The 18,199-nt window shown below is 41.7% G+C and overlaps 1 protein-coding gene across 1 annotated transcript in view; it reads right to left on the reverse strand.

Moving 5' to 3' along the window:
* Window positions 1-4,137: 4,137 nt before the first annotated feature.
* LOC137321923 (fibrocystin-like) overlaps window positions 4,138-18,199 on the reverse strand; it is a 440,431-nt gene continuing 426,369 nt past the window's right edge. Inside the window, exons 63-66 of the mRNA XM_067984789.1 lie at window positions 17,761-17,868; window positions 15,643-15,804; window positions 13,495-13,641; window positions 4,138-5,804 (exon numbers count right to left, since the gene is read on the reverse strand). Coding sequence (XP_067840890.1) covers window positions 5,230-5,804; window positions 13,495-13,641; window positions 15,643-15,804; window positions 17,761-17,868 — 992 coding nt within the window. The 3' untranslated portion in view covers window positions 4,138-5,229. The remainder of the gene's footprint in view (window positions 5,805-13,494; window positions 13,642-15,642; window positions 15,805-17,760; window positions 17,869-18,199) is intronic.

The raw sequence follows: 18,199 nt of genomic DNA on the forward strand, positions 1-18,199 counted from the left end.
TCTCCTCTTTGGACTCTAATCGATCCCAGCCCTTCTCTTACTACCTGTTTATTATTTATATGGCTATAGAAGACTTTTGGATCCCTTTTTGTTAGTTGCCAGTCTATTCTTATACTGTCTCTTTGCCCCTCTTATTTCCTTTTTCACTTCTCCTCTGTATTTTCTATATTCAGCCTGGTTCTCATTTGTATTATCAACCTGACATCTGTCGTACGCCCCCTTTTTCTGCTTCATCTTATTCTCTATCTCTTTCGTCATCCAGGGAGTTCTGGCTTTCATTGCCCTACCTTTCCCCTTTGTGGGAATGTACCTAGACTGTACCTGAACCATCTCCTCTTTAAAGGATGCCCATTGTTTGATTAGTTTTGTCTGCCAATCTTTGATTCCAATTTACCTGGGCCAGATCTGTTCTCAACCCACTGAAATTGGCCCTCCTCCAATGAAGTATTTTTAGTCTAGATTGCTCCTTGTCCTTTTCCATAACTAATCTAAACCTTATAATACTATGATCACTGTTCCCTAAATGTTCCCCCACTGACACCTGCTCCACTTGACCCACCTCATTCCCCAGAAGTAGATCTAACAATGCCTCCTTCCTCATTGGGCCGGAAACATACTGATCAAGAAATTTCTCCTGAACATACTTCAGAAATTCTTCCCCCTCTCTGCCCCTTATATTATTACTATCCCAGTCAATATTAGAATTAATTGAAGTCTTCCATTATCTCTACTTCTCTGTAATTTCCCTGCAAATTTGCTCCTCTGTATCTTTCCCACTAATTAGTGGCCTATAGAATACACCCAGTAGTGTAATGGCACCTCTATTGTTTCTTAACTCTAACCAAATAGATTCTGACCTTGACCCCTCCAAGATATCCTCTCTCTCCAGCACTGCAATATTCTCCTTCATCAATACTGCCACTGCCACCACCCACCTCCTTTCTCTCCTTCCCTATCTTTCCTGAACACCTTGTATCCAGGATTATTTAGTACTCAATCCTGCCCTTTTTTGAGCCAGGTCTCCGTTATCGCCACAACATTATATTCCCATGTGGCTATTTGCACCTGCAGCTCGCCAACCTTGTTTAACACACTTTGTGCATTTACACACATGCACTGCAAACCAGTCTTAGACTTTCTTGTACTCTGGTCTTAGTCTGATCCCACCTAATACTGTACTGTTACTTGCTTTAGTGCTATCTGTCTCTCCCAATCCTTTGTGTACCTTGTTTCTCCTTTCCAATGCTACATCCTGGTGCCCATCCCCCTGCCAAATTAGTTTAAACCCTCCCCCACAGCACTAGGTTCGTGCTGCCTCCTCACTTACCTGATGGTAACGCAGCATCAAGGCCTAGTTGTGTTGTTCTCTCCTGCTTCAGCACTTCTCACCAGCAGGGGGGCCCATATCTCGGGTGAGTTGCTTACATCTTTAAAAGGCAGCCTGCACCTCTTAAAGGCAGCCTGCACCATATATATAAGTGCAAAATATAAGATATGGGTCCGCACAGAGTCTGAACGGAGATCAGACATCGCACATGTAAAACACAGATGTAGGTCCCATTCCTATGCTTATAAACTGATGAGTTATGTTAAAACATTGAATAAAGGTTGCGCACTACTAAATCCCACATCCTCCAATCTGCATGCTAGACCACAACAATCTGAGTTTGTACCAGGTCTGCTGATGCACTGGAGACCTTGGTGCAAGAGGTGGACAGAAGGAGGGGCTTCCTATATCCCCAGGGGGGCAAGAGGTCCTCCAGACATATGTTCAAGAGGCAGCGGGAGGCAGTAGGGGATGAAGTCAATGCCAGGCACATAGCACCATGAACATAGTTGCAGTACAGGAAGAAGTTCAATGCATTCACATGAGTGGTCAAAGTGAGTGAGGTCCACTGTCAAGTGGCATATCTTACCAACTGCACCACTAGCCGTATCCACTGCTCCATGCACTACACCCCCATCACCCACTTACCAACAAACTCTTTCCATCAGTACTCAACTCTACTAATCAGATGCTTCCCCTCACCCTCACACATTATCACTGTTTCAAGCCGCACACCCACAACTCACAGGTCACACACGCTGGCAGCTATTCAACCATGACAGGCACATCACCCAAACATCCTGCAGGACACTCACCGACACACGTTCTGCTTTCTCGCAGGAGAAGGTGGCGCATAACAGGAGGCAGCAAGTGGCAGTGACATTTAGCTCCACAAACCTGTTCCGCCATTCAATGAGATTATGGTTGATCTGTGACCTAACCCCATATACCCGCCTTAGCTCCATATCCCTTAATACTCTTGGTTAACAAAATCTATCAATCTCAGACTTAAAATTAACAATTGAGCTAGCACCAACTACCTTTTGAGGAAGAGCGTTCCAAGCTCCTCTCAACCTTTGTGTGTAGAAGCATTTCCTAACTTCACTCCGTCAAGTCCTAGCTCTAAATGTTAGGCTATGTCCCCTACTCCTAGTATTCAAATATAGGAGACCTCCAAAAACAGTTACAAATGCATCAGCAGCCAGAAGCAATAATCCAGCAACTAACCTGTAAATCCTGCATGGTCCCTTTAAATAGTGCTGGTGGGGGATCCTTCAGGCCATCTATAATATGTTTAGCTGGTCATGGTTAAGACAGTGCCTTGGCTGCAGCGTTAAGTGCCAAAATGGTGTCTATCCCTTTAAATCAGTGTTGCACACTGATCTAACGCATATTCTCCTTACTTTACATGCAGCTGGCGTTCATTACCTGCGCCTGCACGAACCCCTTTACCAAGATGGCGTCCAGCGCATATCATGCTAGAAGCGTGCGCATGCATTCCGGATGCCATTCTGGAACTTCAGGAGGCCGCGCAGCGCCTATAAAACGGGCGCTACATGGCCAAATTTCTAGCCCTATTATTCTAATTCAAATTTTCAAGCAACTATGGTGGGATTTGAACTCGTTCTCTACATTATTGGTCAAGCTGATAAATGTCTGCAGAAAGTGAGAAATGTCATATTTTAACATCTGTATTTCAGGATACTATACAAGAAAAAAGCCCCCTTATATATTGAACTGATTCCTGAAAACACACAGGATTATTAAGATACTTTCTTGTTTGCACTCATTTTAATACAATGTTAAACTAGTGGAAGTAATTTTGTCCAAACTGAGTTTACACCAATATGTGATTTTGAAAGTTGTCCAGTACAGGAATTGTAGAAAATCTCTGTATTTTTGTGCAGTCAGAATGTAATTTTGTAAGTTGGAACTTTAAAAAAAAACACTGCAAATGAGTAGCCCAGTGACAACATTGGACTCCTGACTGGGACACCTGAGCTCACTCACAGGTATCTAAATTCAACATCGTTGTGCTCATTTTCCAGGTGTAAAAGGAGCGCAACGATAACTAATTTAGCAGGGCAGAGGCTCACGCCTGAGCTGCACTGGCATTTGGGCCACTGCTAAATTGGTCAGAGCCATTTTTTTAGGCGGTCCTGGCAATATTGAAATGAGGCTCCTGCACCCATTTCTGACCGAGGTTCCTCAATTCAGTTAGACCAATCAGAACTTGCAGTGCAAGCTTCAACTGGTCTTGAGCAGCCTAACCAGTGGTCCTTAAAGGGACCACAGGTGGCCACTCACAAAAAAAGGTCCCAAAACTTTCTCTAATATAATTTTTTGTGGAGTCGGAAGAAACAGGAGTGATCTTCCAGGTTCCACAAAACCACAGTGGCCTGCTGCCACCCTCCCGATTGCCTCCTCCCGACCCAGACTTAACAGTGGGCCTCAGTGCTGGCTAAAATTGGTTAGGCCCAACGGGTGAGCTGCGTCAGGGCACCTCACTGGCTCCCAGTGCTCGCCTGAATTATGGTGATATGGCCTGAGGACAAATTTGGGATGGCCCTTGGGCCTCTTCGTTCTAGCGGGCCGTTGCTGCGCACCCACAGATTCGCGGACGGTTTGGGGCACGACGAATTTAAGCCCCAGAGTCTCAAATGACGTTTCAAAAAGTTTTGTCTCTCCTATTGGTGGCTTAGGTGAACAGACTGCATTGAGAAAGGGAATCTTTCTACACCATTCAATTGTGCTTATGATGAATCGAGCAAGAGCTATTTGTATAATCTGTAGAAATATTAATTGTTTGGATAATCCAGACTGCTTTAAAATCTTGGCAGTGGTTTTCATGACTTGTGGAATATCCACTTAGCAGCTGCTGTCTTAAGTCATTATTTTAAGCCCTGTAAGAACTGTACAACCTGGTACTTTTATTTTACAGTCATTTGTTCAGTCAAAACAATGTCTAAGTGGCTGTATAAATCATTACCTCATCATCGGAGAACATAAAACAATCATGACGTGTGTCTTCTACTCTAGATTTTACAGTGCACGGCAGCAATGTACGTAATACACTTGTGCAATATTTACACCCCAATGCAATTTGTATAATAGATAAAAATATGGGATTGTTTTTTATGCAGCGGAATATGTAGTAACTCCTCTCCTATCATTTGCACAAGCCTGATATTTTGAATGGTAACATATTAAAGGAAAAAAAACACTTTGGTTTACATGTGTGTGGTATAAATAGAACGTACATTAACAGCGGGAGGTTTAAAAGCAATTCCTGCTCATGAAGTGGTTCTCCCAGCTTCTAATACACTCCTGGGTAATCCAGACCGATGCTACTCTGCAGGGTACTTATTTTGTAAAACCACTGCTCATTAGCATACAGCTATTTAGCATTCCCTGTGCCTGTGTAAATCTCTGTTGCATTGGCATTTTTTCAGCGTGAGAGCCGAACTGTAATTTCTAGCTGATTACCTTCCACGGGGGTATTTGTACAGCTATAGCTTTAAATGCTATTCCACAAATACCCAGCGATTCTCCTATGTTTTCAGCTTGTCTGTGAGCCAGTCCAAACTCTGCTTTCAACACTTTCCCAACCAGCTATGCTTGCTGAAGTGCCATTAATGCTTACCACTAACATTAATCAAAGCTGCGTTTAGATCTGCTGTTCTCTATTACATTTTAAAATCAATCTCCTACAGTTTTCATTGACCTGCGTCTGGCATAATGTGTCCATTATTAGTAAAGCTGCTACACAGTTGTAAGCATTTTGCTGAATGCGATAAAAGGAAAATCAAAATATAAATCTAAAAGTAGGCTTACGTTATCATATAGCATATTTATAAAATATTTACGTGTATGCTGGTTAATTTTTCAACATTTTATTTCCATCATTGAGAGGTTCTTTCCTTTCCTGATATTCGCGGCTGTGTCCCAGATCCACCCAGATCCCTAGAGGTGAGGCTGAAAATATCAGAATCCTTTTCTGAAGTGTTTTCCGCCTGATGCCAAATGTTACTGATTTCATTACGTATTTCCTGGCGGTGTAGTGATCTTTTATCTTTAATGCTGAGGAGCACTAAGTCATCTCCGTCCACCTTGGCACTTTCTGAGTAACAGTGCAACTGTGGGTCAATGTTAAAGGCATCCAGGTCTTTCACACAGAGTTGCTGTGGTTCCTTAGAGCTGTACCTGGGCCTCACATCATTAGAATACAATGGGCGCTGATTTCTCTTTCTAATCTTTGGGTTACATATGGCCTGCTTTTTACTGGAGCCCTCCTTTCCAAAATGACGGGATTTCGCAGTTTGGTTTCCTCGGATGCCTGAGGATTCACAGCTCCCAGCCAAGATGGTTTTCGAAGTCGTTTCTCCTAATTGGTGTGTTCCTTTACCTTTGAACTCTTGCGGGTCCCCTGTGATATAATTAGCTGGCATTCTGTCCCATTTTCTTTTGTCCTGGTAATCTGCAAGAACAACAATCTAGTTTAATACCAGTACATATTTAACCTTGTATGCTCACTACTCAAGATGGTCTAATCATAGGTTATTTACTGATGCAAGGCTGATAATATCATAGCAAATCCAGTTCTGAATTTACAGTGGATTGTTTAATGATGAATGCTATTGTAAAGTCTAAAGTTTGATTTTGTTTGATCATGGAATTGAAATTGTATGAAAATCAAGCTTGATTGTGCCTGGATTGTTAATCCAGCATTTTTATTCATGTGGGAAGACAGTTATGAATCTTAATAATAACATGTGCACACAGATGGATGTGATCGATGTATAAGTGAAACCTATTAGGCGTGAGAAATATCAACCCAATTTCTCCATTAAAATTGTCTATATAAAAACTCAAGTATATTTTTTAACATATTTAACACTTGAAATCTATGCTTAAAAATAGTTCAAAAATATATTCCACAATATATATATATATATATGTGCACAAAATATTTTTTTCATATAGTTAAATCCTAAAAAAGCAAAATAGTTAATCAAGTAATATATCCAGATGAAGAATTCTATATCATTGGAATGAAAGTGAAGTGATTTGTTGGAATAGCATTCTATGCTTCAGTCAGAAATAACTGGAGTGAGGGTCAGGTGACATATGGATTAGCATACTGCATTTTTTGCCTCAGGCATCTTGGTACAAATCCAAACCAAACCGGTAAAATAAAAGGTTTCCTTTCTCTTCGGCTGTAAGGGTCCTTTGTAAAATGAGTTAGGACAGTGTCATCCCAGATCATGATGGCTGCAGGTCGACACCACAAAACTGTCTTCAATTCATCACAAATCGCTGGTAACAACTGAAGAAATAATGAGGATAAGTGATATAAGAAATGGAAAATTCCCCACTAGGTACTTTGCAGAAGTTAGGACCGAGTAAAGGGGACCCTTCAATACCTACTAAGCATGTAATTTAGGCTGACATTTTAGTGCACTACTGAGGGAATGCTGAGACATACCAGCCTAGAAATTTGATGCAATTCAACCAATTTAACAGGTGTAAAACAGGTGCCTAAGGGTCCAATATGGCAGGCAGCGTGACCGTGCTCATTCCACGCCCGCCGTATTGATTAGGGCTGCTCAGTAGGCTTCCAGGGTGCACACCCAAAACTGGTATTTGGTCTATTGCATATTCAAATTACCGGCCTATTTTAGGCCCTTTGCCAAATTGGTCTGCGAATGACCACACTGCGGTCAGTTTGTTCAGGCGCTCAGCAGCCAAAGCAGTGGTCCTTAAAGGGACCACTGGAGGATGCCACCTAAAATGGTAAATTGAATGTTTTTTTTACTTACCTTGATGTGTAAGCAGGTTGTGCTCTTTCCGGCACCATATTAGACCCACCGGCTGCTGCCGGATACCGCTCACCCACCTTCCCGATTTCCCCCTCCCACAAAGCTGTCCTGAGGCCCGGACGCTATTTAGCATTCCCTGCTGGTCGATCTTGTTGCCCCTCCCCGTGTCCAGCGACCTGCCTCTGTAGTTGCGAATGGCTCCCGCAGCTCGCTAGTACTATCTTAATGAGGCCGGCGGACCAATTTGCTGTGGTCTTTCCACCGGCATCATTAAGCGCGTGCAGCACCAGGATCGGGCGTGATCTAAGTTCCAGGCCACCATCTTTCACACAAGAAATTAAATTGAGGGCCCAGTGCTCAGTGGATGAAAAAATTCCATGTCTCTATTCAAAGTTCCCCTGATGTCCTGGCAAATATTTCTCCCTCAAGCTCAACCATCACCACCACCATCGTCAAAAAAACAAATTAATTGGTCATTTATCTCATTGTTGCTTGTGGGACCTTGTTGTAAGCAAACTAGCTGCCTCGTTTGCCTACATAACAGTGCCTACATTCCATAATAATTCATTGACTGTAAAATGGGACATTGTAAGGACATGAAACCCGCTACGTAAATGCTAGCTCCTTCGTTCTTTCTTACTCTAACTCTGGCTACACTATACATGACCCGGGAGTGCTTGAAATGGAAATGAGTGCAGAGGGGAAAATGAGTCCATTGCCCAGTGCTGGCATCCCCCCATTTTATTCAGCATAAACAAAGCAAAAATAGAATATCCTTGGTTCGGGAGCATATTTACCTGCATTGGAGTTCATACATAAATACTTTTTTAAAAATGTATTCTTTTTTATATTGAAAAATGTGGGGGAAGTGTAAAGGCCGATTGTACAGAACACCACCAAGTTGAAAAGAGTAAGAGAGAAGATGAGGCAAATCAAGTAGTCCTGACTAGATGATGCAAGCTTGAATTTCAAAAGCTTGAAGATAGTAGAAAGAAGGAAAGACAGAAGGAGATAAGGAGTTCTGTAGTTTCCAGGTCCTGAGAATACTTACTAAACTCGATGTGTTCTTACCTTCAGAAGTTATAAGGAATCTTTTGTCCATTCTGACCTATTCCAATGATACCTGCCGAAAAGACTTTTATTTTTAATGGCTCAGAAATTGCTTTAAAAACAACGGTGAGCTCAATCGCGCTCTCCGTTGTTAGTGATGAAGTCGAGGAGCAAGTTCCGGCATTCATACAGGCGCAGTGAAACGTGGAAATCAGGAACTTGCTCCTCCTGGTTTGCCAGCGATATGAGAGCTTCGAATTAAAGGGAAATTGCCGGCTGGAATCAACAGAATCAAGGGACCAGCACCAACTTGCTCTTCTGCCCAGCTGGAAAGTAACTAATATCCCCACAAAACAGGTACGCTTAAAAATATCAGGTCTAAACTAAGTTTTAAGTAAGTCTTAATGACTGCCAAATAACTAAAAATTAACTTTTAAAAATGTGGAGTCTCATTACTTCTTATTCTAATAGGATTTAGTCATTAAATTTTTTTTTTAATTGATTTTTTTTTACTTCTCCTTCTGTCTCTTTCATTTAATTTCTTACCCTCTCTTTTTTCGCTGTCTATAACTGTTTTTACAAATGATTTTAATGTTGTACTTTTCACTTCCTGGATTTTAAATTCCAGCTTGCAGAAACTGATCGCAGCTTGTTAAAAAATGCTACGATTTGATTGGTCAAGGGGAGAGGTCAATCCTCTCGCTTCTCCCATGGTTTCCTAGTTTCACTGGAGCTAACGCTGGGCTCTTCTCCGCTTCCTGTTAGAGGAAGTGCACCCAGTAAAATCCGGGGTAAGTTAGTGGGTTAGTATAAATCTATGGAGCGGCCAGCACTGTTGGTTTGCCGCTCTGAACAATTTCTGGGCCGTTATAGTCAAAAAATTATTATAATTTAAAAAGTACTTTGGGGGGGAATTAGATCGCTGCCTACCCACGGCGGAATGAAGCCACTGTGATTTTGCCCATGGGTCACCTTACAGGCCACCTGCTGACCCCATCCAGAATGGGTGGGAAATGGCTGCTGGCCTGTGGAAATGCGAGCAGCACTTGGCCGCCCGCTGGCACTCAGGTAGGTCTGGGGCCCAGTATTCCGGAGGGGGTGGGGCTTAAGGGGTGGTCTCATGGTACACCTGCTCCTCTGGGCTCCATAAAGGGAAGGAAAATACTTACCTGAGTAGACTCTTCTACTCTGATCCTCTTGAGTTCACCTGGTGAGAAAGGCACAGCTGCTTCACCGCTCAGGTCAGAGTTAAAATAGAGGTCGGAGCCCAATAACGCCAACAGACCCCGATCTGCATGTTTAAAGAAGCTACAAGCTGGTGCCTTTACTGCCTGTTTAGACGAGAGGGAAACAGAGGAATCCAAGCAGGAAATCAGCCGGTAAGTCACCTGGTTGATTTTATCTGTCTACCTGCTGGTAGGATTAAAATCAACCCCTTCATATGCGTTTGACAAACATTCCAAGGAGCAAAAGGAAATCCTCTCTCAACAAAAAAAATAGCTAGGCCTGAAAATGTATAAAATTAATTCACTGTCAATATACTTTGCTGCATATCTTTCATTCAGGAAGGGTTAGTTGTCTAACAGTGGCTGACTCATAAGATGTCTCCTGTAGGTGTCTGGAAGGCTTATGTGGCATAAAAGTTGAGTGCAACAATGATCCTAACTTCCATCAGTAGTGCGTTGCAGATGGTTGACCGTCTTCTATGACCAGATAACATAGCTCAGTCACAGCCTCCCTGGTAAGCCTAAGCCTTCTCATGCACTGCTCTTAAGCCATGCCCACGTAGCTACCTGTTGCATTGTACCCATTAACTGGGCAGGTCTCAGATCCGTGCTGAAAACAGTCAAATTCTCCAGTCACTTTCTCCCCGTGTACAAACTCTAAAATTAACAGAGAGGAATGTTGAAAAGATTTAGCTCTTAAAGTAAAAGAAGAACATTGATTGTAAAGTTCTTACCAATACTTCAGATGGTTGTTTATTAAACATAGCTATATTAAATGTTTACATACTGCTAGCCATTTGCATTTTTTTTAACAGCAGAAATAAATGTGGCTGAATAGACCTTTGATACCTTCTCAACATTACATTACCTTTTACCTCCAGTTGCCCCCAGTTAATTAAAAGTGTAAGGCTACAACTAGAAAGCAATGAATGAGAAAAACACAAGTAGTGTTTTGTTTAGCTTTCTTTTCTTCTCATAATTTCATTAAGTGACTTACTGCAGGGGCTACAATCCGTTTCACAGCAGACATCCAGACAATGCCCCCTCCCCAAACACACACAGACACACACAAAACTTTTCAGTGTGTAAATGCCTGAATCAGCAGCTTGCTCTTCTGTAACAACTCCACTCAATTAATTATTTATTGGGATGCACCAATCAACATTCAGCCTGTCAGCTACATTGTTAAAATGAAAGGAATCTATGTAAAGGTGCTGGGGGAAATCTGTAGTCTCTAGGCATGAGTTTTCAGACTGTGGCCTGTCAGTGAACAGCAACATTCAAGGCAGACATCAGACAGAATGGACCTCTTTGATCTGAACCCTCAGCAGGGAGCTTAGATCTCTGTACAGTTTGAAAATCTAAATGAAGTTTCAAGAGATATGTGTTCAAGACCAAAAGACGGAACTGCAGGCTATGGGGGCTGTAAGGAATTAAGGTATTTAATGAAAAATAATTCATACCTATACAGTAAATCACATTGTAGTACACCAGGGACCAATCAACCAATCACATTATGTGAAATGCCTCATGTCGCTAGTAGTTTTTCCCCCCCATTAAATACAAGAAATGACTTAATACTGAGACCTACGAGGCTGTAGAATACTTCACCTGTGATGACTGGTTAAGTATCCTTTATTCAACAATGACTTGACAATAGTTTCTGAACACTCTTGGGACCAGATTTCCAAAACATGTCCCAGAATTTGCAATGCAAGCACAACTTAGAACTTCCGTTGTGAATTTGTTGTGGAAGTATGTCAGTGAGGGTTACTTTCAGAGGAATTACATTAGAATTAAACTTGTACAGTCCTGAGAAATCATTGCCTTTAAATATCACAAGAACACGGCATTCACATCACAAACAAAGCTATGAGAGAAGGTTGCAACTGCTTGGCAAGTTTCAGAAGTCGGGAGTAGTTCTTTTATTTATCAGCTAGGACACCACAGAGAGGATCACCAGGGAGTCCAACAGAAATGATGTCTCCAATGTAACACCAAAGACTTAAGAATTTAAAAAAAAATAGCCTCACCGGCCTACAAATTCTTTAATAAGCATCCTTTCAGTAGCCGGCGTCTATTTATCCTTCTCACAGTAATAAAGTCCATTATAGGGCACCATCCTTGTCATTAAAACCTGCTATGTTACTGCAACCCCATCACTCAGCACAAGCAGCTTTTGTTGCCCTGTAACAGATTCCACCATTGAAGCAGCTCACAGGAGGGAAGAGACAGAGTGTTAGTGCACTGTCCTTTCACATCTAATGAAGGATTCAGATTCAGCCTTGAATACGTGACAAGCTGTCTCTTTCTCTCTCTCCTACTCTCTCCAATACCTTTTACAGGGTACGAGTAAATATGTTCCAACAAGTACAAAACTGTCATTAAATTTGATATGCATTTATGATGATACAATTCCTCTTTTTCTGCCTTTTGTTTAAAGACCACGTGGAACAGAAGACCTAATAGGTTTGTCTTAAAATACTACTTGTATTTGCTACATTGTAATTTTGGTGCTGAGGGGAGGAGAGAAACAGTAAAATCTCATTAAAAAAAAGGACTTGCATTTATATAGTGACTTTCATGTCCCCAGGAAGTCCCTAAAGTGCTTCATGACCAATGAATTGCTTTTGAACAGTAGCTGCTGTTGTTATGTGGACAAATATGGCAGACAATTTGTACAGAGTAAGGTCCCACAAACATCAAATGACATGAATGAGCAGTAAGTCTATTTTTGATGGTGGTGGTTGAGCGAAAATATTGGCCAGGGCAGCAAGAAAGCTCCGTGTTCCTCTTCAAATAGTGCTAATATATTCTCCTGAACAGGTTTTGGATGAGCTGACATTTACTGAGCATGGAGAATGGGAGGTCAACCAGGAGAGCATGGGAATAGTTAAGTTGGGAAGTGACATAGGCATGGATGAAGTTTCAGGGGAAGATGGGTTGAGGTAGGGGCAGAGGCAGGCGATGTTATGGAGCTGGAAGTAGGTGGTCTTCGTTATGGAAAGAATATGAGGTCAGAACCTCAGTTCAGGGTCAAACAAGGTTGCATACAATCCAGTTCAGCCTGAGACAGTGGCAGGAGAGGAGGATAGAATCATTGGCAAGGGTATAGAGTTTGTTGCGGGGACCAAAGACGATGGCTTGGGTTTTCCCAATGTTTAGCTGAGGGAAATTGCAGCTCATTCAAGACTGGAGGTCAGACAGGCAGTCTGACAGCACAGATGCAATGGAGGGGTCGAGAGGTGGTGGAGAAGTATAACTGGGTGTCATCACCATACATGTGGAAGCTGACCCTGGATGATATTGTCAAGGGGCAGCATATAGATGAGAAAGAAGGGGGCAATGATGAATCCTTGGAGAATTCTCGAGGTGATAGTGTGGGGGTAGGAAGAGAAGCCATTGCTAGAGATGATCTAGCTACAATCAGATAGGAAGAGTAGAACCAAGTAAGGGCAGTCCTACTGAACTGGTCAATGGAGGATAGGTGCTGGAGGATGACGGTGTGGTCAACCTCGGCAAAGGCTGCAATGAAGTCGAGGAAGGATAATGAACCACAGGCACAGTCATAGAGAGTGTCATTCGTGATCTTGGTGGGTGCCATTTCGATGCTGTGGGAGGGGCAGTACCTGATTGGAAGGATTCAATCAGGAAGATGTGCATGGATCTGGGAGGTGACGTTCAAGGACTTTGGAGAGGGAAGGAGGGAGGTTGAAGGTGGCTTGCAAAGACAGAGAGGTCAAGGTTGGATTTTTTCAGGAGGGGGCTGATGACAGCAGTTTTGAAAGGGACAGGGCAGTACCTGAGGAGAGGAAACCATTTATATTTGCTGTTATCTCAGTTTTTCTTCTCCAAATGTAAAATACTCTGCTTCAAAATGGCATTTCACTTACAGATAAGACTTAGTACAGATAAAATTCACATACATTTAGCAGATTTGTGTATTAGCCTACACTGGATTTAAACTTATGACTTGGGATGGGAGTACTCAGGGCTGACTGATATATATCTGGTCCCCCATTGAGGGTAATATTTCAGTTATCCACCTTAAAATTCTGATCAATCTTCTCACCTTCTTCTTCTGACGAATCAAAATCATTTTCATCCTCCTCTTCAATGCGGAGTGGGTGGATATGAGGGAGGCGATGCTGAAACCTAATCCTGGACACTTTTCTACTTTCTTCTTTTTCAGTGGCATCGAACAGCTCCACCTTTACTTCTGGACGCAAAAAACAAATTAGTTTGGCTGTCAGCTCCAAAGTTAATGGAGAAAGAGGCATCCATTTTATACTTATCACGTATTGAGTATTGCAGTCATTAAATAATCTGATGGGAAATTATAGCTCTTCAGAAGACATGCTGTGTGGAACAATCAACATGTACTCAGTGGGAAATGTTTCACTGAGAAAGGCACCAATAATCATTCTAAAGGTTAACTATTAAGTGAAAGCTCCAAATGTGTTACTTAGATAAAGGTCACATTCTATGGATTATGATGATATAGTTCTGAAAAGTGGATGAAAAACCTAATAATGTTGCCCTGAAAACTTGCAGTAGGAGAGATTGATGGACTGCACAGCCTCCCCATCAGAATAGTCCCAATTAGTAAGAATGGGGAAATACTACTGACTGGAGATACTCTTTTAAGGCTCTAACTTTTTGACAGGGGTTCTTCTGTTCCTATAATTAATTATTTTTAATTAAACCAGATGCATAATTATTTTCACAATATGCCACCCCAATTTTGGGAGCGGGATGGGGGGGTGGAGGAATCTGCTTGATTATGTAGCACGTTGACATTCTAATATCCAGACCTCAGCATTGAGCAGAGCTGAAGGGCCTTCTCCTATGAAGGAAGGGAAATCATGTACAGAGTCAGTCTGGGCTACCCTCATGCAGCTCCTTCTAACTGGTTATTTAATTGCCTAATATGTGGGAACAGTTCACCTGGCTGCCATCGTGGATGCGGAATAAACCATAACACAGGAGAGTGGCAGATAAAAAATGAGAAAAAGGAAAACATAAATTGTGAAAAAAAACATGAAAAATTATTACTTTAATTAAATAAATGATTGTAATCGGGTGAAAACTGTAAGCAATCAGATCAATTGACTTTTTCTTGAAAGAGCCAAATGATCAAAGCTATTGCTCATTCTTATAGTAATTATCACACCTTGTCTATCTTTCACCCAATTTTCTGTTAAGTGAAAATCTTTCAGCTGGGGGAAATTACACTGGCCCAGAATTTGCTGTCAAAATAACAGCGAGGCTAACAGCGCTCACCATTATTTATGCGCAAATCACACAGCATTTTCAGGTGAGGGCGGTTAAACGCGGAAATCCAAACGTTGCTGTCTGAGATGTGCCATTAGCTTTGTGAAAACGGGATCTCACTGTCTGCCTCACCAGTCAAATCCATTGGATGGCGTGAAGTTCCCATATTTGTACAATAGATACGAACTAAACTTGCCATAGAAAGCTAAGTCTTGTCCATTTCAAGTCTAAGTATCCTGTTAATGATGTGATAAGTGTTAATTACCGCCAGTTAACCTCTCTGGCACTGAAAATTAACTATTACAAGTGTGGAGTCTTATTCCTTCCGGTTTTAATTGTTGTTGGAGATTTTTTTAAAATTAACATTTTTTTTTACTTTGTTTCTGCCTCTTTTCTCTCTCTCTCTCTCTCAATACCATCTTTCTTTCCCTCTCTCTATTTCTCTTTCTGTACCTGATTTGACATTGAATTCACCCACTCTAATTTACACCACCTTCTCAGTCCTTGCACTGTTAATTTCACAATCCTTCAATCTGATTGGTTAAGGAGATGCACAGTTGCTTGCCCCGTTCACAAAGATCCCAGATGCCCTGTAGAGGGTGCAATTCCTGCAACTTGAGGGGCAAAATATCATGGAGATGAAACGGGCGAGGGCAAGTCTAACTAAAGGCAGGTGCTGGACCAACTCCAGCAAATTCTGGTCCACTGTGTTTATTAGTAAAGAATGTGTTAAAACAGATGGGCTAATGCCTTCATTAAAAGGGCAAAGGAATGTAATGAATGTTGTTAACAGTTTGTTACTATCATACAGCAATTTCAACCTAATGGCTGGGAGGTCACTCAAACCCATGTCAAAAGCAAAGATTGTTGCAATTATAATTATAATGGTATCAAGAACCTCAATTGTCATAGTGGAATGAGTATTGAATGAAGTATCTGAACTTACTAGTGTTTGTCTTGCTTTTCTTGTACCAGAAAGCCGCAAGGGCACAAAAAACCACAAAAACAATGATGGAACCCAGAACTGCTGCGACAACAATGTTAATTGGCTCTCTTTTGGGTACTGGGGAAATAGTGAATGGCTTTGATTTTATTGTAAAATTAGATCCTGCAAAAAAGAAAGTAAGTTGTAATGATACAATATTAGAGATATAGAATATAACAGCAGATCTGACATAATCTAATGCCATTTACTTAACAGTAAGCAGTTAATAGCTAACTTAAAGCAATATAAAAGCATAATACTGCGGATGCTGGAAATCTGAAATAAAAACAGAAAATGCCTGAAATACTCAGCAAGTCAGGCAGCATCTGTGGAGAGAGAAACAGAGTTAACGTTTCAGGTCGAAGACCTTTTGTCAGAACTGGAAGAAGTAAAGATTTAACAGTTTCTAAGCAAGTACAGAGCCAGAGAAAGGTGGGATTGGCCAGGGGGAGGAGGAAAGAACAAAAGGGAAGGTCTGTGATAGAGGGCATGAGTGATTAAATGACAAAAGGGATGATGGTGCAAGGCAAGGAGGGTGGTAATGGGACAGGTTAAGAAACAAAAGATGGGTCTAAAGGAGCTGTAAATGACAACAGCAGGACTATTACCAGCAACTGTTGTCCGAAAAGATAGTGGTTTTGATCTGAAGTTATTGAAATCAATGTCAAGTCCAGAAGGTTGTAAAGTGCCTAATCGAAAGATGAGGTGCTGTTCCTCGAGCTTCCGTTGAGTTTCATTGGAACGGTGTAGGAGGCCGAGAACAGGGAGGTCAGAGTGGGAGTGGGACGGGGAATTGAAATGGCAAGTGACCGGAAGCTCAAGGTCATGCTTGTGAATTGAATGGAGGTGTTCAGCAAAGCGATCAGCCAATCTACGTTTGGTCTCCCCAGTATAGAGACCGCACCGTGAGCAGCGAATACAGTATACTAAATTGAAAGAAGTACAAGTAAATCGCTGTTTCACCTGTTAACTTAAAGGAATGACTGACCATTAAAATAATTAAAATTGACCAAGCTGCTGCCAATCTAGCATATACATAACGGCTTATTCACTATTATCCACTAGATATTTGGTGAATGAATTGCATTGGGGGGGCTATTTTGCAGGTACATGTTGGCAGTGGGGAGCTTTACTTGTCAGCACACATTGGAAAATGATCCCCAGAAGTAATTTTTCCACTCTAACGAATGAAAGGGGAGATTTTCCACTTTGGACGCCAGGTGTGGAACTGCACTTGCTGGAAATGAATATCAGAATTTTGCATCCTGGGGCACGATTTCCCATGGGCTGGGGGTGTGCAACATCTTGACATGTAGAAATTCTCCACTCTAGTCCTTTCTATTGCAACAATACTTTGACTGAGATATACTTTTCTCCTCTCCTGAAGCCACTAATCCCTGCTGAGAACGATTCTACAAACAGCAACTATCCTTCAATACCATGCCCATATAGGCATTCTTAATATGTGAGCTGAGATAGTGAGAATCGCTAGATTATTCAACCATGGGAGGAATCCCAAGCGAGATGAATTCTGTCTTCATCTGACATCCACATAAATGCATATTCGAGTAGAGGCCACTGAATAGCAATCAGGTGTAGGTATTCCGGGTTTTTTTTTTCCTCTCTTCCCTAGCCGAGGAATGCTGAAGCCAATTGTTTTATTTATTTCACTTCCCTGGAAGAGATCAGTTTCCTCGAGCAAAGATGGGGATCAAACCTGGGATTTTCATTATCTGCATGGGTCAGTTTCACAGACAGCATTACACTTAACAGTGAAGATCAAAACAAGCTCTCATATTATAACGAGACATATTGCTACGGAGCAGGTCAGTTTGTTAAAAAGTATATGTTCAGCCTGTCCTTGGCTGGGTTGCTGCTGCATCCCATTTCGACTCCAAAAGCCTAAAAACCTGTGGATCATGCCCACCTGCTGAATATTGAACTGCCAGTGTTAGAAGTCAAAGAGTAGATAATGGCCAACTCACATATCATCTGAGCTGACACACAGATGTACACTGGAGAACACTGTAGGAAGCAAAAAACATAAAGGGGTAAAAAAAGGTAGAATTGTTAGTGTACCTTTGGGTGAAGAGATATTGAAGCTGAGGGAATAATCAGACCCAGGACTTGAGACTGCCAAGTTAGTAAAGTTTGCCCAGCCATCTTGAAGCTCTATATTGGTCAACCCTAGAACAAGAAAAGCAATTTAGAAGGACTAGGGAAAAATGTTTACCAGCGACAGAAAAGGCCATTCTATTCTCCATTAATCCTGAATGTTATAAAGGGAGAAATCTACACTGGGATAGCAGACATTTTAGCGTTGGTTTTATGAGAATTTGTCAGCAGTGTAAAGCCTCACATGTGGTTTGCACAGTTCATAAAGTTGGACACGCTAAATCATGTGTGCCATATTTTGCAAGGTGCAATTTGTGAAAACAGGTGAAGGCTACTCTATCAGCAAGTGTGAAACTTCATTTGCATGGACCACATTTGTTAGTAACAACCCACACTGAATTTC

Source organism: Heptranchias perlo, chromosome 5 (assembly GCF_035084215.1).
Source record: "Heptranchias perlo isolate sHepPer1 chromosome 5, sHepPer1.hap1, whole genome shotgun sequence".
Lineage (NCBI taxonomy): Eukaryota > Metazoa > Chordata > Chondrichthyes > Hexanchiformes > Hexanchidae > Heptranchias > Heptranchias perlo.